Consider the following 16,777-nt stretch of genomic DNA (forward strand, 5'->3'; position numbering starts at 1 on the left):
GGGGGGGGGGGGGGGGGGGGGGGGGGGTTCTGGGGCAATGTGGGCTGGGAAGTGACTGTGCTCTTATTGTACACTCTTTATTTTCTCTGTATCTCTGGCTTGTGCTCTTTGTAATTAATGGGATTTGTCTGCCTTTTCAACACTATACTGAGCAATAACAATAAATGCACACGTGGAAACGCAGACACGGTACACATCACAAGGCCTTTTTCCGCAGGATAGCTGGGTCCTTGTCCTCCGTGGATTTGAACTTGGGAAAACTGAGTCTCTGGGAGGGAAAGGCTCTTTGCCCAAGGGTGAATAGCTCACTGGGCATCTCTCTCCTTCCACCAGGTCACACCTTTCAAACATCCACCATTTCAGGGAGAGAAATTTAACCCGCCATAAGTCAGTAACCTTTCATGAGGAACAGTGAAAAGTCCCAAAAAGACTTGGTGGGAAGAGGCCTCAGGAGGAGGAAGAGATTTGGGAAGAGAGGGTCTGAAAGGTAGGGGCACAAATGGGGGAAAGATAAGAAGGGCAGATTTGGGGTCCAGGACCAACTGGAGGGAGGTGATGGGAGATATGGACAAAGGATGTAGGTGGGATCCCTTACTGGGGAGGGGGAGGCAGAGGGAGGCTGGCACCCTAAGAATCTGAACTTTGCAAACCTCTGCTGAGCATTAGCAGAAAACAAGAATGTGCCCAGACCAAGAAATGGTCTCAATGTTGGTTCAAAGGTTGAGGGTTGCACATGTGCACCTCCCCCCACCAACACACACACACACAAACACACAAAAGGCCAGCCATTCTCAGGGAGAACTGATCTCCAGATCAAGCGCCATGAGCCCATCCAACTTCCAAACAGTTCTACACCCCAGGGTCCATTTATTCCCAACATCAACCTTTAGCATAGGTATTATAATTCCCACTTAGCAGAAGAGAAGACAGCAGCTCAGGAAAAGTGAAGGGTATGTCCACCTAGAAAAAAGAAAATATATGAGTGATCCTAGTGGTCATGATGCCAGAATTGGCACTCGAAACTTCTATATTACAGTGCCCTTCAGTCCCACCAGCAAATACCTTAAAGAATAAGATACAATTGCATTGTTTGTCCCAAATCCCCAATCTCTCCAACCTCAGTGCCTACACGGGAAAATTCCATTGACAACTATATTATTTGTATTATATAAAAAATGTCCCCATTTTCCACTCGAGGAAAGCAAGGCTCAGAGAGAAGTGATGCACCCAGAGAATCGGGGTGCAGCTACAGATTGAAGGCCAGGGCGTGTCCCTTGAAGAACAGGAGACCCAAGCTCCCTGCTCCACTTTAAGTGCCACTGCCAACATCCCTGCAAAGGTCCTCATTAGAGGGAAATAATCTTGAATCTCGGGTGGGGGTGAAGGGTGGGCTACCTCCTGGATGCCCAGCACTTACCTATTTAACACCCCACAACCTTGGCCCCTGCTCCAGAGTTCCTTAATGCTCTAGGTCTGTCACACTCTCTGAGCCCTAACATCCGCCTTCCAGCAGTGACCATCACTATCTAGAACTCTTCCATCTAGTATCAAGACAGAAACTGAGAGACTGTGACTTACACAAGGGAAGCCTAGACTCTACCCTAGTCACTGGACTCATTAATGCCCTGAGGGGTCCAGGGCTGCCAGACCACGTGTGATTGAGGGGGGTTCCAGAACTCCGACCAGCAGTACTACATTCTCATTGTGCTTGTAGGAAGCCCAGGACCTAGGGTTTGGGGACACTGGGGTTTAGGTCCTGGGTTCTAGCCTCAAGAGCCTAGCTGAAATCCCTCCCTGTCTGGGGTATCCACCTGACAAACCAGACTCACAGGATCTCAGGACTGTGGGGAAGGGGCAGTTCAGAGGTGTTGGCTCCCATGACTTGGGGCAGGCAGGATGAGAGGGCTCAGCCTCCGGGAACTGGCATCCCCTGCCCTTCTCTCTCTCTGACCCAGCTTTGGGTCCCGAGGCGGGACTATCAAGAAAGTACTAGGACCGGTCTACCCACTATCCCCAAAATCACTCATCCTACAATGTTCACCCCAAGGCCGGTTGCACCCAGAACCCGCAGGGAGGGAGGTGAAGCTGTAATTATGAATCGTTCCTTTCGTGTACGGATCCCAGCAAAAGGGAAGGGCTCTTCAGGAGAGAAGACCAGCCACAGATTCCGATTCCAAAAGCCCCTGGGACGAGCCTGGCCCTGGAAACGAGAGCCCCACCCGCGTTGGTCTCGGCGCTCTTCACGCAGAAGGGGCGGGGCCTACGGAGGGCGGGACACGGCCCGGGAAAGGCGCGGACCTTTCGTGCGAGCGGAGCGCGTTGCTGGCCGGAGCTCTAGCGCCGTGGTCCTCACGCCGGCCAGCCCGGCGCCGGAAGTGAGCTGTTCCGGGGCGCCGCCGCGAGCTGCCACGTCCGAGACCGGGAGCTGACCACCGTCGCAGCCATGGTGAGTGTGGGGTCCGGGGACCCGGCCCTCCCGGGTTCCACGACTGTGCTGAGGTTCAGGGCCCAGGCCGGAGCCATTCAGCTCCCCTTCCCTGCTACGAGGTTTGCGGGGCTCTGGTCCTGCCCCACGGAACCTGTCGGAGGGGGAGACCAGAGGGAGGCCTTGGAACCTCTTAGAACTCTGAGGACCGCCTTGCTGCCGCGCCTCTTGCTCGTTTTTTGTTTTCCTTCTTCCCCCAACCATTGAAAACAAAACCAGAACACTGTAGGTGCTGCTGTATATCCTGAGCCTTTAGCAAGTCCCAAACGTTGTCCATAATCTCCGCCTGCTAACAGCCCTGCAGAATAGGTGCTGTTATTATCGACACCTTACACAAGAGGAAGCTTGAGGTTCGGAGAGGTGAAGCCTCTTACACAGCTGCTAAGTGGCAGAGCTGAGATTCGAACCCCCTTAGCCAGTCCTTTCCGCCACCTACCACCTCTCCCAGCAGAGATATATGTGGAACAGTTGCTCGGTCTAGGGCCCGCAAGCATAATGGGCAGTGCCTTCCAAGAAACTGATGTGAGGATGAGCTCTTAAATAACTCTACGGGGGGTAGGGGCTCAGTTGTTTAAATCTCTGGGATCCAGTGTACAGTCATTCCACACTTACTCTTTGAGTGAATGATTGAATGGTAACTAATGAATAAAATCATGTCGCTGGAGCCTGGCACGGGGCGGGGGGGGGAGTGGGGGAGATTCAGAGTAAACCACTGCTCCCAGGAAAATTAGTCTTTTTGAGGAAACCTGGGTGAACCAAAAGTCAGGACACTGGGTTTAGTTCTTGCTTTGTAGGGTTTGAAATTACTCATCTCTTTTGGCCCCTGATTCTTCGCTGCTGAGTAGAATCTCTCACACTCTGGTTTTCAGCGCTTTCTAAAGGAAATTTTAACTCCCCAGCTGATTCTGAAGGGCTGAATTGTTTTAAGGGTTGCCTCTTAATACTTAACAAGGATCAGACAATGTGAGGTGCTCGGGAGGAAGGACTTTTTTAGAGAAGAGTTTGAAAAGGAAGAGCGCTTGTTAAGTGCAGTTCCAGGGCACCTGGGTGGCACAGTCAGTTCAGTGTGTCCAGCTTTGGCTCAGGTCATCATCTCACCATTCGTGAGTTTGAGCCCGCCGTCAGGCTGTGTGCTGACAGCTCGAAGTCTGGAGCCTGCTTCTGATTCTGTGTGTCCCTCCCTCCCTCTCTCTCTCTCTCTCTCTCTCTCTCTCTCTCTCTCTCTCTGCCCCTCCCCCACTCCTGGTCTCACTCCCTAGCTCGCTTGCTCTCTTTCTCTCTCTCTCAAAAATATATAAACATTTTAAAAATATTTTTTTTAAGGAGTGCGGTTCCCACCAGTCCTGGCTGGTGGGTGAGGGTGGTTAACAATACATGCTAATTGCCCCTAATGCCCTTTGGTGACCTGGGGCAGAACTACCAGTAAACTTTGTTCCTGACTCTGCTTAGCCCTCAGCTACTGATTTAGGGAAGTCAGGGTAACAACTACTTTATATTGTAGATAGACAGCCTGGTGGAGTGGAGAGCTTTGTGAGCTGGGAATTAACAGGTGGGGCTCTTTTTCCAGCTCCTCCTTTAACCAGATCTCTGACATTGGCTGTGCTCCCTCTTCTGGGTTTCTTCATCTCCGTAGTTATCAGGTGTCTCCAATTAATTCTGCCCTTTGTCCTTCCCGGGACATCTGTGAGAGTACTTTGTAACCTAGATGGCTTGGGAAGAGTAAAAGACTCCATCATCCGTGCTTGCCTTTGCAGGCCTTGGAGGTCTGCTTATTAGGGAGTCTAGAATCTGATGAGAAAACCGGTGCTTGCTTGCTATGTACCCTTTGAACTGCTTTGCAGCTGTCTCCCTCCAGTGTCCACCTTTCCGAAAAGTCAAGTCAGATTTTATACTTGCAGGACTTGTGCCTCGGCAGCTCTGTTGGTGAAGCATCAGACTCGGTTGGCGCTCAGGGTCAGGATCTCATAGTCATGAGATGGAGCCCCAAGTCAGGCTGTGTGCTGGGCATGGAGCCTGCTTGGGATCCTCTCTCTGTCTCCCTCTGTCCTTCCCTGCTTGCTCACTTGCTATCTCTTTCTCTCTCAAAAAAAAGAAAAAAAGGGGCGCCTGGGTGGCTCAGACTGTTGAGCGTCCGGCTTCAGCTCAGGTCATGACCTCATGGTTAGTGGGTTCGAGCCCTGCATCGGGCTCTGTGCTGACAGCTAGCTCAGAGCCTGGATGGAGCCTGTCTTCCAATTCTGTGTCTCCCTCTCTCTCTGACCCTCCCCTGCTCAAACTGTCTCTCTCTCTCTCTCAAAAATAAATAAAGACATTTAAAAAAAAAAAAAAAAAAGAAAGAAAAAAGAGAAGAAATACAGTTCCAAATTGAGACCTCCCTTCCAGTCCTTTTCTCTCCCAAGAATTTAAAGGGGAATAGTGATCAAAGTAAAGGGGTCTGGTTTTGTTCATTTTCTTATTCATTGAGCAAGCAGTCAGTGAGTTCCTTTTGGTTGCAAAGCACTGTGGGTGATTTGAAAAGATTCAGAACTGTGGATGACACAGACCCTGGTCCAGGAAGTTCATCTCGTGTTGAGAAAAGAACTGGTGTAAAGTGGGGGCGCCTGGGTGGCTCAGTCGGATGAGTCTGACTTCCGCTCAGGTCATGGTCTCACGGTTCGTGGGTTCAAGCCCTTTGTTGGGCTGTGTGCTGACAGCTCAGAGCCTGGAACCTGTCTTCGGATTCTGTGTCTCCCTCTCTATCTCTCTGCCCCCACCCCCGCTGTGTGTTTGTGCATGCATGGGCTCTTGCACAGTCTCTCCCTCTCTCTCAAAAATAAACTTAAAAAAGATTAAAGAAGAAATGGTGTAAAGTCTTGTAGACATTAAGTGCTTAAGATGTTCAGAGGAGTCCAGCAGGTTGGGCGATCTGGGAACCTTCAAGAAGAGGGGCATAATTTGAGCTGGACCTCAAAGAATGCCTGGGAGGGTGATGGCCATGGCCGCTGTGTTCCAGCCCTATAAGCTGCTCAGCCCTGGATCCCAGTAAGTGACGGACTAGGATCTGTCACAGGCGGTGGACTAGGGAGCAGCTTCAGGAGAGACTTGAACCAGCTCTCCAGGTCTCAGTATTAACTCTGTTACGTGAAAAACCACCTGTAACATCAGAAGCTGTGTCATCCAGGAAGAGAACGACAAAGCTCCCCCAGGGGCCTCTTTTCCCTCAAAGGTAGCCACGACTGGTGGCCATCCCCCACCTTTGCTCATGGTGTTCCCTCTGTTGGGACTTTACATTCCCCTGTGCCACGTGGCACATTTCTCCTCATCTGAGCCCCAGTTCACCCCCGCGCCCCAGGCTGTACAGTACGCGTACACCACTGTTAAAGCACTTCTGTTTCCATGTTAGGGTTAATTTATGTGCCGCATTCTCAGGGAGCAGGAAATACTTCTGTGCTTCATTCTTTTTTGTTTGTTTATTTTGAGAGGGAGAGAGCCGCGCACCGAGAGAGGGTGGGGTAGAAAGAGAGTCCTAAGCAGCTGCACGCTGTCAGCACAGAGCCTGACGGGGGTGGGGGAGGGGGGGCTCCAGCTTCCTAACCGTGAGGTCATGGCCTGAGCCAAAGTCAGACGCTTAACCAACTGAGCCAGCTACGTGCCCCAAGAAATACATATTCATGTCTGTATCTCCATTCCCTGGCAAGAAGACATACTTAAAGGAAGTGTTTAATGAATGAGTGAACAAATTCAGGCAGGACCTTTAGAAATGACTGATAGGTTTAATTTGCATTTTAACTGCCATCTGTTCATTTACCAACTGTATTTTTGCTTTTAGGTATCAGTAATTAACACTGTGGACACCTCCCATGAGGACATGATTGTAAGTATTCCTTTAGCCTTCCCTCACGCACTGTACAGGTATGCATTTCGGTGCAGGGGAGCGTTTCTGTTGATTGTTCATAAATCCACTGTGGCTTTGCATCCTTTAGTCAGGCTGTAGCCTCAGGGTATGGTCATTCTTCCAGCAGTGCCTGCCACATTGGCAGGACTCTGGCATTTTGGTCACTCTCTAGTGGGAGGAACCTGGGAATGGTTTATAGCCCAAGGCCCCCAGTCTTCAGGCCAACAGTCACCTGCTCTGAGATGGAGGCTGGTGTGAAGGTCTGACAGTGGTTTTCCCACATGCCTTCCTCCTGCTGCCAGTTGTTAGCCCCATAGCAAAGAGGGTGAAAGAAGAGAGAATAAGAAGGTTACTTAGTACAAAGGTAGGTACTGCAAAAGCCCAAAGCAGAGCCAAACTAGGACTACCACCAACAGCCAGTCAGGCAAAGCCCTTTGAACCAGAAGTCATTAACTCGGGGCGTTTCCTGAGAGGCAGACACAAGGCTCAGTATCCGAGGACAGGGCGGTGGGAGAAGGTCCAGAGATTAAAGTCTTTAGCAGGAGAGATGCAGACTCTGCTTTGTGCCGGGGCAAGCGGTACAGGCAGCTTTTGAAAAGACCCTATTCAGTCAGCTTTCAGCGTTTCCTCCCAGGGCTTCTGCCTTCACAACCTCACTAGCAGTTACTTTTGGGCTTCTGAGAAGCTGGCTGGTCCTGTGGTGGTTGTATATGATTTTTGGATGCAGTCATATGTTTGTCTAACTGTAAGACCACACCTCCTTGGAGACAGTGTGGTACCTTGAGTAAGAACATTCAATCTGAGATTCCCACCAATTTCTTAACTTTTCTGGGCCAGCATTGATTTCCCCATAGGTAAAATGGGGAAAATAATGGATATGCTACCTACTTGAATAGGTTAGGTTTGAGAAGCTGATGAGGCAAAGTAGTAATGACTAATGTTTGCCTGTTCACTTACTGTCAGACCCATGCTAAATACTTTTATTCAATATCACATTTACCCTTCACAACAACTCTTAAGTAGATGCCACCATTAGCCCCATTTAAAGAGAAGGAAACAGGTTTAAGGAGATTATGTCATTTTTCCAAGGTTGCACAGCAGGTAAGGTAAAGAGATAGGATTTAAGTCCTTTAGGTACTGTGCCCTGCTTCCTGTTGAAGCAGGAGAAGTGCCCAAGAAATCTATCTTAGCATTTGCATTGCCTGCCTTCCAAGAAGTCAAGACCTAGAAGAGTGGAGGGGGTCGACTTCCATAAAAGAATCAGGATGTTTTTCTTCAATAGAGAGGTTAGGAAAGGATGTTGAAGCAGACAGAATGATTGCTTCTGATGAAAGAGTGTAATTGTTCCTGAATACCATAAGAGTGACAGCTGATAGCTCCTAAGGCCCCCAAGATGAGACAACTGAAGAAGGGACCATCTTTGGAATAGGCAACAAACAAGAAGGACCAGGATGTTCAGTGGGACAACAGTCATTGTGGCTCAGGAACCAGGTAGCCACAAGCTATGGGCAGGGACCAGCCCTAGGTCTGGATGGACAGTTAGCATCCAGAAGGTCCCTTCATCAGTGGTGGGACTAGTGACATTTAAGGCGTTGGTGAAGAGTCTGGGGTACTCGGCATACTACTAGGAAGAAGGTCTAGTAAAAATCCAGGAACAAAGGTCTGCAAAGGATCTAAGGGCATGGGTGGAGGAAGGAGCCCAAATGTCTTAATAGAACCTTGTGTCCAGGCCCACTGTGTGTTATGGAGGACCTCTCTGGGGACTACAGACAGTCAGAGGCTGCTCCTCTGGACCAGCATTAGCCCTGGGCTCCAGGGCTGAGCTGAACCTCCAGGTATGTTCCCCAGTAGCCCACAGGGCCTCAGAACACGGTGCAGCCTGAAGAAGGAAGAAGAGGGAGGCTAGCCGGTTGGCGTTTTGTCTCCCCTACCCACCCTACAGAATAGACTTGGAAAGAACTTCCTGTATCCATAGAGGGTCTGAAAGCAGCTAGGTGTGGTATTTCTTGTCCCTTCAGAAAGACCGTGTCCCTCAGAGAAATGGCAGTGTCGCAATGCTAGCTTGTTGCCTGATCGTGATGCTGCTTTTAGGTTAATTTCAGGTAAATTCTGGTCCAGCCTAGACTGTCCTGGTGACTACCCCAACCCACCCCCCATCTACCTGGCCTGCAGGCTTGATGAGCTCTCCTCCCTTTGCAGCACGATGCCCAGATGGACTACTACGGCACCCGCCTGGCAACGTGCTCATCAGACAGGTCTGTCAAGATCTTCGATGTGCGAAATGGAGGACAGATCCTCATCGCTGACCTCCGGGGGTGAGTGCAGCCACACTGGGCAAGGTCTCAGAGGATGATTGAGCTTCTCAGGAATGGTGGGAAAAGCTAAGAACCCGGACCAGAGGAGCCCGTGGAGCAGTTAGCAGAGAGAACACCCGGGTTGCAGCCAGGTGACTGCCCCCAGCAGACATCCTGGGCTGATGGATCCAGGAATAAACCCCAACTTTGTCACCCAGAAGACCTTGGGCAAGGGTCAGTCTACCTCTCAGGGCCCTCACCTGCTCACCCTCAAAACGGCTAACACTGCCTCGTCCTGGGCAGAGTCTGCTCACTGCAGGCCTGCAGTAGCTACTGCTCCTTTTAAAAGTGGGAAACGGTCTTTGTTTTTGTTGTTTAGCTAACATGATTTGAAGCGGCGCTCAAAGGCAGTAACGTAAGGATAATGTTACTGTAAGAATGCATTAGTCATTCTGTAAATCCCATAGATATGCCTATCTGCCCATGGCAGATACTCAGTAACATTTACAGGTGTTTGATTTATCCTCTCCCTACTGAGAATCTTGAGATCCTGGCAGTTTCTATGGCCACGCTTCTGTTGCTTTCCCTCATTCCACTGCCTTTCAAATAAATGGGAGATCTTAACCTGGATTCCACAGATCTTTGCAAGGGTTCTGTGGATAGAATTCAGGGGTTGGTGAACAGGTACTGAGGAAGAAAATCACGTCTTTATATTCAGTGCCTCAGATATATAGCATTTCAGAGCACCTGTAACTTTGTTACCAGTAGAAGACACACGTTTTCATATCACATGACAGTTGTAACTGGCTCAGGGTGGCACTTACACACATCGGTACTTTGACAGAGTGGTATTAGACCTGCCACTAGAGTTTGTTAATGTGCTAACCAAGAAGTACACGTATCACTGTATTATAAATCATTCTTTAACATCTCACTAACTGCATTTCAGTATCATTGGGTTTCCTTCATAATCCTAGTTTGATGTATTGTGTCCGTTATTCTGAGAAGGGACCATGGCCTTCACCAGACTGCACAGGAGAAATTAAGAACCCCTGACAAATAGGGGCTCATTACATGTTTGTTAACTGAGTTAAAGAAGGCATAACTGGGGCACCTGGGTGGCTCAGTCAGTTGCACATCTGACTTCAACTCAGGTCATGATCTCCCAGTTCATGAGTTCGAGCCTCATGTCGGGCTCTGTGCTGACATCCCAGAGCCTGGAGCCTGCTTTGGATTCTGTGTCTCCCCCTCTCCACTCCTCCCCCACTCATGCTTTGTCTCTCTCAAAAATAAATGAACATTAAAAAGAAAAAGGTTTTTTTTTTTTGTTTTTTTGTTTTTTTAAAAAGCACAACTAAGTAGCCGTTTGCAGAGATGGGCCTAGAAATTCCCCTCTTCCTCAGTGTCAAGAGTTGCGAGACTGAGGAGTCACATGTCACATGTCACATGCTGCTTGCCGTCTGCGGCAGCTGCGCAGAGAGCCGCTGCCGGCTCTGGCAGAGCAGTCACACCTGCTACCGCTCAGGCCTTTCCGCCCGGTTTGTCTTATGTTCAAAAGATGTACAATATTACAGGAATGAAAAAGCCCTTCTTTTTTTTTTTCTTTTCTTTTCTTTTTTTTTCTTTTTCTTTTTTTTTTTTTTTTTTTGCCTCAGTTAAAACTATGCCGTCTGTAGGACATTTGAGTCTCCCAAGAGTTTCCTTGGCAGCTCCTTAGTGGGGACTGGGACTTGTCTCAGCCCGAGGGAGGAGGACACTTTGAGTGGGGTAGAGGAGTGAACAAGGAGCAGCAGGATCAGCTAACAGGCATGAGTAGTTTCTTCTTGTGTCCAGCGCCATTCCAAGCTTTTTATGTGAGTTATCACAATATTTCCTCTTATGTGCACACCCTGACAGAAGTCTTGCTCGTATCTCCATTAGGAGACTAAGCCGTAGAAAAGACATGGCCCTTGCCTAAGTCTAGCAGCTGGTGAATGGGGAGTGGGTGCGAAAGAGCCTGGGCCATCACCTCTGCCATGCCAGTTTGTGCTGGGTGCCCACCTTTCCCTGCACCTAGACACAGCCCAATACAGAGTATGTGCTCCGATAGTACTTACCAGGTGAATGCATGAAGATCAGAAGAGCAGAGAAGAGACATGCCTTTGAACAAATTAAGAGAGTAGTGAAAAATATGAAGCACATACTGCCTGCTCAGGAAGGCTTGACTCTTCTGGAAGGATGAGTAGCAGTTCATGTGATAAATACTTCCTGAGCCCTCGTGGGCGCAGACCCTAGACTGATCGGTGCGCAAGTGAATAGACTGAGAGGCTTCCCCTTATGCTGGCAGACGCAAGTGGTGTCAGCTGCCGTGTGGGACGAGGCAGGTTCTGCAGTGTAGGGACGGGGGCTAACTTAGAGTCCTGCCTTGCTTTCAAAGCCTCTGTGACCTCTTCCACATCCCAACAAAGGTCCCTTTTGGCAGCGACATCCTATAGCTCCCCCTTAGGAAATTGTTAGGTGGCCCTGTCCTAAGATGCTGTAGCTGCCTACCAAGGAAGCCATTCAGTTGGGTCCAAAGTAGTGGCCAGCAGAGCCCCGCAGGTTCCTGTGGCCCATGTGAGCAGCCTCCAATCCTCTCCCCTTGTAGTCACGAGGGTCCTGTGTGGCAAGTGGCCTGGGCCCACCCCATGTATGGCAACATCCTAGCATCCTGCTCCTATGACCGGAAAGTCATTATCTGGAAAGAGGAGAATGGCACCTGGGAGAAGACGCACGAGCACACAGGACACGACTCCTCAGGTACAGTGGGTGTGGTGGGAGCAGGTGGGCTGGGCCTTGCTCGAGAAGGGCCTGGGGCGTGGCTAAAGCTCATGGCACCTTTCCCCTCATGATACCCCTTGTGTGTCCCTTGGACTTGGTTGGCTTTTCTGTTGTCTGCAGAGCAGAGGTAAGGCCCTAAGACCTAAAGCCAGTCTAAAGCAAATTAAGAAAGGAAAAAATCAACATGGTACATTTTTTTTAAGTATATTCATTTTAAGAACTGACCTTTAAGCTCAGATTATTGTCCATCCTACTTTTTTTCCTAGTTTTATTAATATACAGTGTTATATTGGTTTCAGGTGTATATTATAATGATTCAGTATCTCTATCCATTACTCCGTGTTCATCACAATAAGTACACCTTTACTCCCCTTTATCTATTTCACCCCATCCTACTTTTTGTAAAGATAGACTATAGTTTATGAAGTTATGATGTTTGTAGGTGTTGGGTTTTTAAAATCTTAATTGACAAAGGTGAAACTTCCTCCTGGGAAATCAAAGCCTGATAAGTGTGCCTCCCTCCTTCCTGCAGTAAACTCTGTGTGCTGGGCCCCCCACGACTACGGCCTAATCCTGGCCTGTGGGAGCTCCGATGGGGCCATCTCCCTGCTGACTTACACCGGAGAGGGCCAGTGGGAAGTGAAGAAGATCAACAATGCTCACACCGTAAGTCCAGAGCCTGCCTGCATGTGGAGTGTAGCTCTGCCGCCGTGTCTTGTGTGTCCTGGAGCCTCCCTAGAGAGTGGCAAGGGAAGGGCTGGTGCTCAGACATGTTCAGTGGGACAGCTTCAAACCAATTTGCTCTGAAACCAGACAGAGGCTGCATCCAGGGAGGCCAGGCTGTGCCAGCCTCATTCAGCCCAGGGCAGAGTTCGGCACAGCTGCCTTCTCGCAAGCTCCGAGGTCAGGCAGGGCCAGGGACTGGCCAGGTGGTGGCAGCAGCTGACCTACCTGCTACCTTTGCAATGGACGCCTCAGGTTAACATGCTTGCAGTGGTCATTGGGACCCCCTAGAACTGAGTGGTGTTGTAAAGAGCATCATGCGAAAGTACCTTGCATTTCCCGTCGTTGGATATAATGGTTGAAATAGTCAAGGAAGCACTGTGGAAAGTGGAGGATGGTCTCACACTACTTGAACCCCTACTGTATGTCACGTAATCCTCACAAACATTTGTCAGTGAAAGAAGAAACTAACAAATTAACAAATTTGCAAGGTAAGCAATCCTGTTCCCATCTTATGTTGAGACAGAAAAGGCTTAGAAAAAGTAAACGACTTGGAGAAGGTCCTATGCTGATGTTAGAGCCCAGAATCTGTGTGCCTTCTTGCTATATGACAGTTCCAACTTTGGTGGCCCCAAATTCTTCTTCAGTCTACCCAGATGGAAACTTGGCAGCCCCCATGCTACCTCTCAAGGTTAAGAGATCCACAGCCTGTTCAGCCCTCAAGGCCCTGGAGCCTGTGTCAGGGCCTTTACTTGAGATTCTCGGGTTCCTGTTTGCTGACAAGCTTGCAAAAATGAATAGGGCGAGAGGTCTCTGGGAAGATGGTGGGGGTATGGCATCATAGCTTTTTAGTCTTGCCTCATGTCTCCGTAAAAACCACCAGAGCAACTAGGTAGCACAAGCAAAACTCAATAACAACATTTCCAGCAGAACTAGGTAACAAGGTATTTCCACAAACTCCAAATTAGAGGCAGAGACAAATAAACCAGCAACAGCCGAAGGCTGCATGGAGTTGGTATCTGAGCAGGAGGAAGGAGGACGCCGTGGAGCGCCTTCCAGCAGACAAAGTAGAAACTGCTGAATGGATGTTGTGTTAGCAGGGTGTAGATGGAAATGGCCTTTTTTTAAAACCTTATGAGCCCACCTCTGCGAGCTTCACACTTTTCTTCTGCAGCTTCCTCACCTCTCAGCCTTTCCAGAATGGAAGAGAGTTAGGGCCTTGCTCTCAATTAGGCTTTGGTTGAAGGGAATGCTGTGGCTGCTGGTGTTATCTTCTCTCCAGACCACTGAAACCTTCTCCTTATTAGTGGTGAGGTTGTTTCACTTTCTTATCATTAGCCTGTTCACTGGAGTAGCACTTTTAATTTTCTTCCAGAATTTTTCCTTTGCATTCAGATCTTGGCTGTTTGGTACAAGAGGCCTAGCTTTTTAAGTCTATTTCACCTTCTGACCTGCCTTCCTCACTGAGCTGAATAATTTCTAGCTTTTGATTTAAAGTGAGAGATGTGTGATTCCTCCTTGCACTTGAATAGTTAGAGGCCATTGTAAGGTTATTAATTCACCTAATTTCAATATTGTTGTGTCTCATAAGGAGACCCAAGGAGAGGGCAAGAGATGGGGGAACAGCCAGTTAATGAAGCAGTCAGAACACACGCAACATTTATCAGTTAAGCTGATTTTATATGGGTGTAAATTCATGGCGCCCCAAAATGATCGCAATAATGACGTCAGAGATTGCTGGTCACAAATCACCGTAACAGATAGAGTAATGAAAAAGCTTGAAATACTGTGAGAGTTACCACAATGTGACAGACACACAAAGTGAGCAAATGCTGTAGGAACAGTGGCACCAATAGACTTACGTGACACAAGGTAGCCACACACCTTCAACTTGTAAAACACAATGTAACTGCAAAGCACTATAAAGTGAAGCTCAGTCGAATGGTGTATGCCAGAGGTGGTCCTTTGTGACTGGCTTCTTTTGTTTGACATGTTTTCCGGGTTCATATCACTGTATGTGTCCGTGCTTTATACCTTTTTATGGCTGTCTGATGTTCCACCATGTGAATTTACGTATCTCGTTTAGCCTTTATAGACATCTATTAGGAATAATGCTGCCGTGACTGTTCATGTGTAAGAGTTTTGTGAGCTCTGTTCTCACTTTCCTTGGGTGTATACCTGTGAGTAGAACTCCTAAGTCAGATGGAAAGTCTCTGTTTAACTGTTTGAGGTACCGAGTTTTCCAAGTTAACTCTGCCATTTTACATGGCTTCCAGCAATGTACAAGGATTTCGTTTCTCCATATCCTTGCCAACTCTTACCGTCATCTTTATTTAGTGACGGCCATTCAAGTGAGTGTGAAGTGGTACGTCATTCGTCATTCTGGCTTCAGTTTGCATTTCTCTAATGACTAATGCAGTTGGGCGTGTTTCCGTATGCTTCCTGGCCATCTGTATTCTCTTTGGAGGACTGACTGGGAGGGGTCTAATACTGTGTCATAGCAGCTGAGTGCAAGCCCCTCACTCTAAGAAAGACTAAAGGGACTTGTAGAAATCTGACCTTTATGACCCACCAAGGTTTGCTTCCACGACAGGGCGCCTGGTGAGGAGAAACTGCTGGAAATCAAAATTGAGCAGGAGAGAGACACAGAGAAAGGAAAGCAAGGGTGTAGACCCAAGTCATGGAGGGGAACAGAGCCATGAAATCTTGAAAACAAGTTGTTACATTTGTCATCACATCTGTGAACAGAAACAGACTTCTCAACCTAGAAAGATTTCCCTGAACCTCACTTTTTCAGGAAAACTAATTTCACATAAAAATAACAGAAAATCATTTGAGGTGAAATTATATCAATTTTAACTCACAAAGTGGTTTGGAGGCTGGTGGGCAGCAAGTTACCTTGGAAATTTCTAACTTAAGAGCAGAGTAATTAGGCAGGTTCTAAGGGGGTGTTGGTATGATAAAATACTTGAGTAATTTACATTCTTCTGAATGTACATAATACATACATTAGGAATTTTTAGGAGCTTTATCCTTAATTTAATTCTTGAGTGTTCTGAATGTTTTAAAGATGTTTCTTAGGAAAAAAGTTTTCCAGGAAAGCAGTGTCAAGGGATAGGTGATAGGTGATGGGAGATTCAGGAGGGTGCTTGTGGTGAGCACAGGGTGACGTTTGGGAGTGTTGAATCCCTGTGTTGTACACCTGAAACTAAATATAATACTGCATGTTAACTAACTGGAATTAAAGTAAAAACTTAAAACTTTAAAAAAGGAATATACAGGGGCGCCTGGGTGGCTCCGTCGGTTAAGCCTCCGACTTCGGCTCAGGTCAGATCTCACGTTCGTGGGTTCGAGCCCCGCGTCAGGCTCTGTGCTGACAGCTAGCTCAGAGCCTGGAGCCTGCTTCTGGTTCTGTGTCTCCTTCTCTCTCTGCCCCTCCCCCTCTCATGTTCTGTCTCTCTCTGTATCAAAAATAAATAAAACATTAAAAAAAATTTTTTTTAAATAAAAATAAAAAAGGAATATACAGAATAACATCCTGAAAAGCAGTGAAAGAAAGGCATGCCCACAAAACAGAACCAAACTGTCACCCACTATTTCAAATCAAGCTAAGAAACGTTTTTTAAATGATAAAAGGTGTGAAAAAGATACCAGAAGTCAAAATTAGAAAAACTTCAAAATGAAGTGACAGAATTTAGGAAAGAATTAGAAATGAAAAATTATTTCAGTTATACAGACTCAGAAAGAATACCAGAGCAAAATAAACACAACAGACAATGCCTTAAGAGAAATAGGTCGTGAAGAAGAGGAAATTTTTTGTTCTCACTTTGGCAGCATATATACTAAAATTAGAACAATACAGAGAAAGTGGCAGGGCCCCTACACAAGGATGACACACACATTCATGAAGTGTCCCATGTTTTTTTGGAATATTACTCAGCCATCAAAAAAACCTGAAATCTTACCATTTGCAGTGATGTGGATGGAGCTAGAATATATTATGCTAAGTGAAATAAGTCAGAGAAAGACAAGTACTGTATGATTTCACTCGTGGAATTTGAAAAACAAAACAGAAGAACATATGGGAAGTAGGGGACAAAAAGAGAAACCATAAAAGACTCTTAATGAGAACAAATGGAGGGTCACTAGAGGGGAGTTGGATGAGAGATGGGCTAGATGGGTGATGGGTATTAAAAAGAGCATTTGTTACAATGAGCACTGGATGTCATATGTAAGTGATGGATCACTGAATTCTACCTCTGAAACCAATATTGCACTGTATTTTAACTAATAAATAAAAAGAAAATAAAATAGAAAATTTCTTAAAATCAAAAAAGATGAGATAAAAAGATTTTCAGAAAAAAAGTAAAGACAGGTAAATATTAAACATGAATATGAAGAATCCTGAAGAAGAAAATAGAATACTAAAAACTAATTAAAGGAAAACTATCTTAAAATTTTAAAACAATATTTGAAACTGCATTTTGAGGGAGCAGCTCTGCACTTAAGAATATCAACCCAGGGGCACCTCGGTGGCTCACAGTCGGTTAAGCGCTGACTCTTGATTTCAGTTCCTGTCATGATCTCATGGTTCAAGGGATC

General features: G+C 47.3%; 1 protein-coding gene and 1 non-coding gene across 2 annotated transcripts in view; both read left to right on the top strand.

The window, feature by feature from the left end:
- The first annotated feature begins 2,317 nt into the window (after window positions 1-2,317).
- Window positions 2,318-16,777, top strand: part of SEC13 (SEC13 homolog, nuclear pore and COPII coat complex component) — a 28,585-nt gene continuing 14,125 nt past the window's right edge. The window contains exons 1-5 of the mRNA XM_029918008.1: window positions 2,318-2,446; window positions 6,294-6,338; window positions 8,559-8,674; window positions 11,280-11,431; window positions 11,985-12,118. Of these exons, the coding sequence (XP_029773868.1) occupies window positions 2,444-2,446; window positions 6,294-6,338; window positions 8,559-8,674; window positions 11,280-11,431; window positions 11,985-12,118 (450 nt within the window). The 5' untranslated portion in view covers window positions 2,318-2,443. The remainder of the gene's footprint in view (window positions 2,447-6,293; window positions 6,339-8,558; window positions 8,675-11,279; window positions 11,432-11,984; window positions 12,119-16,777) is intronic.
- LOC115275555 lies at window positions 15,994-16,099 on the top strand. The gene has a single exon (XR_003901625.1). It is a non-coding gene; the product is annotated as a U6 spliceosomal RNA (small nuclear RNA).

The sequence above is a fragment of the Suricata suricatta genome, chromosome 12 (genome assembly GCF_006229205.1).
Source record: "Suricata suricatta isolate VVHF042 chromosome 12, meerkat_22Aug2017_6uvM2_HiC, whole genome shotgun sequence".
NCBI lineage: Eukaryota > Metazoa > Chordata > Mammalia > Carnivora > Herpestidae > Suricata > Suricata suricatta.